Here is an 8601-nt window from a genome sequence, read left to right on the forward strand (position 1 = left end):
TCTTAACGGATATAACCTTTGTTCAGTTTAAATGTTGTTTTTTAGTCGTGCGAAGTATTGTTTAATTTCTGTCCTCTTAGTAAGGAATAAATCAATTTTAAAAAATTAAGTTTATTTTTACAGAAACAATTGAAATGACAAATTAACAAGACATACTTTAAATTGAAGTCGATTGTACGGCCTATCATAATTTTATAAAAATAAGGAGATACACGTCTTCTAGGTTCTTAACCAAATTCGTCTAAGAGGTTTATTGTTTATCGTCTTAGACTAGCCAGTTATCTCCACCATCGTATAGTAATGACCTGATTTTGGAAAATTACCAACGTGATTATCAGCGTCCTTGGTTTGAAATAACTTTCCCCACTTCCTTGGCGTTGCGTGTAGAAAATTGTTATAGGGTAGCGAAGTTTGGCCAATTTTTTCAAGCTGGTTTGGTGTCGTGGATGGATGGTATCTGAACATGTGTAAGTTTATTAATAAGTCCTTGTTCACAGAAAGAAAAAACGCACTGTACACAACGCGAATCAAATATTTAAATGTTAACCGCGAAACGACGTTATCAACGTGAGTTCCAAATATCATAATCTAAAGTTATCAAAAATCACACAAAAGGTGTTTTATGATTGAGGGAAAAAGTAAGGCGTTGCATTGGAGCTTGTGCGTTGAAATCTCGTAGGCTTATTAGTTAGGAGCATGTGGATGGGAATTCCACCTCACCGATGGAGGCCCTTAATGGGTCAGAGTGTGCAATATCTGTTGGCTTTACCACGTTGTCGGGGTCCGGCTCTTGTAACCCATAAGGGCGGTGGCGCACTGGGAGATTAGCTAGACGTGATCAAATGGTCTTATCACCACCACCGACTTTGGTCAGGTATGGGCTGGAAAGTGGGTTTTGGGCTCAGGCTAACGGAGAGGGTCCAGGCAAACTGGCCGCCTCGGAGGATTGGATAGCCTGCTGTGGGGCGGCGGGTCTCCGTATGCAGCGCAGTGGTCCTGTTTCGTGGCCTTTTGGGGCAACACCGGATGTCCGGTGCCAGCTGTGCCGGGTTACGTGGACCGCTGTGTGCCTGTTGTTCCCCTTTAGGAGCTCTTTCTGAAGGGAATGGTTCTCTACTTACGTAGGTTGGCTGTCGGCTGGAGTTGCTATAGCATCCACTCTCTATCCCACAGCTGTCCGCGAAGTGGAAGCTGGTCAACCCATTACTGCGCCTTTTGTCGGGGTGACTGGCTTGCGTCGAGGGTGAGTACCCATGCTGGATTTGTCACCTGTCCGGGCTTGTGGATGCTGGCGACAGGCATTCTGATGAGACCACCGGTGTAGTAGGCTGTTTGATCGCTTGGATCACTGGTATATAAATTTCTGACCGCACCTCACCGTTAGAGTACCTTCTTAGAACCTTCTAATCGGAAAAAGACGCCAGCTATCATTCACTCAGCCGATTAGTTTAGGAAAAAAATTATCCATTATGTATTGATGTAATGTAATGGAACAAGAATATTTTGGTTTCATGGTTCTCCTCCAACATGGAAAGAGATACTGCGATTTTACTGGAATGTCGTTCCCTCACCAGCAGAAAAAGGCGGAAATAACACAAGGAAAGTCATGAATTTCTTATGAATATCACGGGACAAACAAGGTGCTACTACCTTCTCTTTTCAACAGATTGGTAAAATGATGATAGATTTTCTTTTAATATAAATAGAAGGCATATGATCTTATGTTTATTAAAAAATGTACTAAAGATTGCGAATGAATTAGTTCTTAGTAGTTAAGACGATATAATGATAGATCGAGAAATCCTAACTGGTATCGAGAAGTCAATATATTTAAGCAAATGTTGACGACGACGAAACGGCCTTAGCGTAGCTTTTACTTATTTTTACCTTAGGAGGGGTTTTACAATCATCGTGTCTGTGTGTGTGTGTGTGTGTGTGTGTGTGGGTGTGTGTGTGTGTGTGTGTGTGGGTGTGTGTGTGTGTGTGTGGGTGTGTGTGTGTGTGTCTATATTCTGCGAACGCGTTACCGGGGCAAAGTCCAAAACGCGTTACCAGAGCAAAGTCGAAAAACCGTTTTTGCATAACTTTAAAGTTGGCAAAACCACCATCTGACGGTAAGCGTTAACCGTTGGTGCAGTTTGGTGCATTTGTTTTTTTTCGTTAAAGCTCACCGTCGTGACGGTTTCAACTTAGTTTCATTGGAAATGTTATTATTGTAATGTTTATGTGTTGTGTGGGAATGTTGAGTTATGGCGGTTGTGGGTGTTGATTTTGTTGTGTATGCGTTTTGTATGTATGGGTGTCATACTGATTTTTTAGACAGACCGAGTGCTGAGGGTTACGATAAACGTCTCAACGTCCAAATGGTAGGGTTACCACCAATTGTTTACGGTATTTGTCTTAGTATCAACTTTGCGATCGCATCGGGCGGGATTCGAACCCGAGCCCTCCTGCATGACAGGCGAGTGTTCTACAGAACCACCGATACATGTTACGGTTCAAAGAAAATTATAAGCTCAGCTTAAGCGTAATCGTTTATTACAAATTAACAGAGCATTAAATTTCAGTTTTTAAAATAGAACGAAATTTCGCGTTCCATTTAAATTATTGCATCGAATGTAACGTCTTCTCTGTTGATTAATAAGAATGCGCCGCCCAGGATTCGAACACGAGCCCTTCTATATGACAAGCGAATGTTCTACCACAGAACCACCGGTGCATATAACGTTGCTCGGAAAATTATAAACTCAGCTTAGCAGAAGAGTATATTAATGGTTTTTAAAGTCTAATTTTTTACGTATGAAATTTTAAAGGTCAAATCTTGTTTGTTGTGTTTTTGAACTGATCGAGATTACGTTCCTTTTTGTCTAATCTTTGGTATTGCTGGTTTTTTCTGTCTTATATTTGTATCTACTATTTTTTAAGATTATTTCCTTTTTCCCGCAAAATCGTCCAGTCTTAGAGGAACCGTTAAGAGCGTAAGTCATGCCCAAAAGCTTATCCGGTTTCATTATAATAACGTGAAAAATCGTATTTGTGAATGGTAAGGTGTTGCGCTTCTTGATATTATATTGTCTATTGCTTGATTTCTAAGTATTTGAACTAATTTATTGCTTGATTGCGTTATAATATTTTTCTATGAATTATTTTGATTCTGAAGTCTGATTGCTTGACTGCGTTATAAAATTTTTCTATGAGTTTTGTTTCTGAAGTCTGATTGATTGGGTTGTTATTGTGTATTTTTCTATTCGTTATTTTTATTTTTTGATACTCTAATATTTTAAACTAAATATAGTATAACGTTACTTCTGCGTATTTCGAATGTGCGTGACGTGGAAGGTATTTTCACGTTTTATTAGGATCAGTTTTTTTAATTTTAAGTATCTTTCGTTTTATTTGTATTTTATTTCGTTTTTTCAGTCGTATATTTTTATCGAGTTCTATACATCGTGCGCTTACACTTATGTTGGTCTGGTTTTTAACTGGGTCGTCATTACTTCGTAATTTATTTTAAACGTTTTCTCGACCGATTAAGCTGTTTAATTTGAAATAAAATAAGCGTTAAAGATTCGGCAAGTATTTCGTAAGCGAGAAAAATACAAATACCCTCTGTAGATATTTCTTTCATTAAAATTGGCTTCGTATTATATTCAACTGATAAACTTGTACCGTAAATAGGGTTAAATTCAATTGTGCATTGTTTTAGTAAGTCTAACTCGCTGTTGTAACTACTTAATTTATAATATTCTGAATAAATTATACTGGGTGGTTTCGTCTCAATTATTTTAATTATAATTAAAATTTTATACCGGGAGTAGTGTAAAAGTGAGAGTTTAGAGCCACGGGGTGCAAAATTCCCAAAGGGTTATAACGGTGTGCCAATATTTTCCATAGGGTTAGCGCGGGGTGCCGGTATCTCCCTCGAAACCGCATCGGCTCGATGTGGCCAGATTTGCCGGCATCGAGAATACGAGAGAGACCGATGAAAACGTGAAGTGAGAATCGAAGCCGGTCAGAGTCTTGTTGACGGGGTGTAATATCGTTCGAGGAGGAAGCTGAGTTTCGTGACGAGGTAGGGGAGAGAGACCCGGAAGAGAGTGAGGTCTCGGATTTCAACCGCGCCAGAAAGGAGCGGCTTGTTTATACGCGCGTTTCCTCGGTACGGGGTGGGAGTTTACGCGAGGATTAACGAAATACCCAATAGGGTATGGCATGGGGTATAATTCATGAACAAAGTACGGGTCAGCATCGAGAATACGAGAGCGTCCGTCGAAAACGCGAAGGGACCATCGGAGCCAGCCGGAGATTTATTGGCGGGGCGTAATAAGGAAGCGGAATAGAGGTCCGCTATAAAACGAGGTCAAGCTTTTCATCCGCGCCAGAAAGAAGCGGTTTGTTTATACACGTGTTTAGTCGGTACGGGGCATGAATCTACGGTGAGGGTAGCGATATTACGACGATTATAATATCTTTCGGAGAAAAGGGAGAATATTTGCTACGAACGAAATAGACTTAAATTAACGTAAATGATAATGAATAAAACGATGTATCGCGCAATATAGGAACTAAGTTAAAAAAAAACGACGAGTACTATATAAGGAGTTTTATTTTCCCACAAAACTTCATTCTCAATTTGTAATTGCTAGTCTATGACGTCTTGGAATACTGATAAAATGTATGTATAAAACATGATCTTAATACCGAGATTCTGTTTAACAAATATAAAATTTTCAGGAATAGCAGTAAGGTTTTTCCGGTTTCTACCACGAAAGGAGTGTTGGTAACCCCGGACTGTAATATCTACATCGGAACCCTAGAAGGAGGCGTTGGCATAGCGCTGACTGAAAATCAATTCAAGCAATTGTGGAGAGCGAACGAGGAAATAACTTCATTCTTGGAAGACGATTCTATCCCACCCTCAACGTGGTTCTTCGAAGGATCGGAAACGAGACGGGTAGAACTGTGCATTTTTCAAGACCGTAGAGTAGTGGACGTCAGGGAAATCGTTCTTGGCACTGGGACCAATTACGGCAAGCACTACCTGACCAAGCGTGGATTCACCCTGACGCGGTATCCCTGGAAGACGTTGATGGAAAAATACGGTGAAGTGATGATCTACCATAACGAAGTCAAACGCGTCTTCAACGATATAAAAGAAACTGTACTAAACAAAGTTACCGATTATATTAATAAGCAGTGCAGTGGTTGTGAAGTTGATCATCTTTCGCAAGATGAGCATGACTGTTTAATGATAGATTGGAATTCCCGTTTAGATGCGTACTTGTTTGACGCCATGGCAAAAATAAGTTATTCGGAAATAATCTCAAAACTTAACACATTTTTAAGCGAGGATTTTCGGGATAATATTTTGTCTTTTATTATGTGTAATTTGAAGAATATGTTACATAAGACGGTAGATTGTTAAAAAAATATCAATAAAAAGAATCGTATTAAAAACCACGCTTATTATTTCTTATCTCATTTACAAACATGAATCCTATCATGATACATCCTTTCACGGGGCTCGTGTCAGGACCCACGCAGTCTGGAAAATCTCACTTTATCGCGAAATTAATCAAACATAATGACTCTTGCATATCTCCCCCACCCCAACGAATAATTTGGTGTTATACAGAGTACCAACAGAAATTATTTAATTCAGTATTGGAGAATAATCCAACAGTCGAGTTTCACGAAGGATTGTTGGACCCAGGAACTTTGAATCCAACGATTAGAAATTTTGTCATTCTCGATGACCTATTATGCGAAATAGCTAATAACAAAGACGTGACCAATTTATTCATCCGAGGTTCGCATCATCGAAACACGTCGGTATTGATTTTAATGCAAAATTTGTTTTATCACGGGAAAGAGGTTAGAACTCTCAATCTGAATTCGCAGTACCTCGTCATCTTCCGTTCCGCTAGAGACGTTTCCAGCGTACTAAATATTGCTAAACAAATTTCTCCGTCAAATACCAAATTCGTCGTGGACGCTTTCCGTCAAGCCGTGATGAAACCGTACGGCTATTTATTCATCGATTTAAAACCAAACACTTCAGATGAATATCGGCTGCGAACGGGAATCATACCGGGAGAAGAAGCCGCGATTTTTGTTCCAAAATGAGCGTACGAACTTCAAAACGAGTTTGTAAAAACTTAAACTTTTTGAAATATTTGAGCACTTGTAACGTGAAACAGAGAAAAGCTATCGTCAAGCTAGCAAATCGAGACGCTATTTTATCGTTGGTCGAATGCTGTATAAATGTACTTCGTGGGAACGTTCAACTTACAGATGAGCAAAAGAGTCGGTTGAAGAAACATCGTAAAGTGATACACCATCTATGTCGTAAAATTCCTCTCGCTAAAAGAAAACAGATTCTAGTGCAGAAGGGGGAATTTCTCCCGCTTTTATTAGCTCCGCTTCTTTCAATCGTGAGCTCAGTCGTATGAAAAACGCTACTCTAGAAGAAGTTGTTCTGGAACCGGAAATACCCACTTTGGATAAGGAAATGAAAGCCATTCTCGAGAACCCCAATATGTCCCAATCCGAAAAATTATCATTTTATGATCAAACTTTGCAGCGACACTTAAGTTCTAATCAGAAACCAGTTGAAAAACAACAGCAACCAAAAAAAACCTGGTACGAAGAAATTGCCACATCTATACCACCAAGTCTGCTCACCGACGCGATATCTTTGTACAATTGGACATTGCGATATATTTCGTGGGACGAATTAGGCGAAATGGAAATTGGGGGGCGGGTCGTTTCGGGATCGAACGTTATAGATTTAATTTACGACGCGGTTAGAAAAACCAAATCAAATGTCGATCCTACGGGAATTAATCATTTTTACGAAACTTTGCAAAATAATAATGTACCAAAAAAATTTATCAAGAATCCCGCGAGGTTAAATTTGTTAAAATCATTATCTTATCTCGCGACTCCACCCAGACCGCAACAGTGGGTGACGATTTGACTGTATTTATCAATAATACCTTTAACGTAAGTTAACGAGTATTTATTTCAATTTTTTGTCTCAGGATGGATGGTTGTACTGAAACTGTAGCTGTGGGTGTGACGTCCAGATTAGTGGATTCTTATTCCAAAAATCCGAAAATTTTAACCGCTGTCATAATAATATTTATATTCGTAATAATGGAATTATCTGAATTCCTATTATGGTACTACACGGTACCCACACCGGGAAATTTTACCAACTATGGATAAACTTAGAAATATATACTACGACGTAGCAGACTCTGGCGGTTACGTTGGCCTTCGAGGATTGTATCGTTCAGCCCGAGAAAAGGGATTCAACGTATCATTGAATGAGGTTAAAAAATTTTTACAGAACCAAGATACGTATACGTTACACAAAAATGTAAAGCGGCGGTACGAAAGAAATAAGACAATAGTTTACGGTATTGACGAACAATGGCAAGCTGATTTAATTGACCCGCAGAAACTATCGAAACAAAATAAGGGATATCGTTACATACTCGCTTGTATTGACGTATTTAGCAAATTCGCTTTCGTTGAGCTGGTGAAAGATAAGAAGGGGGCTACCATAGTGAATGCTCTGAAAAACATACTAGATGGTGAAAGACGACCAAAACGCCTACAGAGTGATCACGGGAATGAGTTTGTTTGTAAAGCCGTTCAATTGGAGTTAAAATCACGGGGAATAGAATTTTTCGCGACGAATTCTGAAGTTAAGGCCAGTATCGTCGAACGCTTTATTCGATCGTTTAAATCAAGAATGTATCGATATTTCACTGGCAAAAATACAAATAAATACGTCGATACGCTCCAAGATTTAGTTACCGCGTACAATAACAGCTATCACCGTTCAATTAAATGTAAGCCCGTCTAAGTAACGTCAGAAAATTCGAAAATAATTTGGAAAACTCTATACGGAGGTATTGATTTCAGTCCGCCAGTGACCTATGATTTCGAAATTGGTGATATTGTAAGAATTAGCAAAAACAAGGGTATCTTTGAGAAAGGATATATCCCAAATTTTTCCGAAGAATTGTTTCGAGTGATTGAGCGGATACCGAGGCAACCGGCGGTATATAAACTGGAGGCTTTGGATTCGGAACCCATTTTGGGAGTGTTTTACAAGGAAGAAGTACAAAAAGTCGGAAAAGATCTCGAGACTTGTGCTTTTAAAATTGAAAAAGTGCTCAGGCGGCGACGCAAATCTGATAATTCAGTCGAGTTACTCGTACGCTGGAAGGGGTACGGACCGCAATTTGACAGTTGGGTTCAAGAAGTAGACTTAGAATGAGTTTCTACATCACTCTACCATCCGATTCTTCGCTGAATTACTTTCCCGATAATACTCTGAGCGAATTCACAGCTTACCTTCCGGAAAATGTTCAGCTGAATGGACCTTACGAAGTAGGGTTAGCGGAAATAAGTTATCCTAGAACGTGGAACAATATCAAAGAAGAGCGGGTAGTCCGAGTTTGGACGGATGATATCATGGCGGAAGGTTTTACGGAAGAAAAACTAGCTATTATACCCAAAGCAAATTTCTCTACAATCGAAGATTTACTTGAAATGTTAAAATTTGAGGGTAAAAATGTTGAGTTT

The 8601-nt window shown here is 39.4% G+C and overlaps 1 protein-coding gene across 1 annotated transcript; it reads left to right on the forward strand.

Annotated features, from left to right (window-relative positions):
- Nucleotides 1-7222: 7222 nt before the first annotated feature.
- Nucleotides 7223-8293, forward strand: LOC149945272 (uncharacterized). Its single transcript, XM_090176476.1, has 2 exons — nucleotides 7223-7644; nucleotides 7936-8293. The coding sequence occupies exons 1-2, from the start codon at nucleotides 7223-7225 to the stop codon at nucleotides 8291-8293; spliced, it is 780 nt and encodes a 259-aa protein (XP_090032602.1).
- Nucleotides 8294-8601: the final 308 nt, after the last annotated feature.

This window comes from Leiobunum rupestre, chromosome 5 (assembly GCF_980474605.1).
Source record: "Leiobunum rupestre chromosome 5, qqLeiRupe1.1.hap1, whole genome shotgun sequence".
NCBI classification, from domain to species: Eukaryota; Metazoa; Arthropoda; class Arachnida; order Opiliones; family Sclerosomatidae; genus Leiobunum; species Leiobunum rupestre.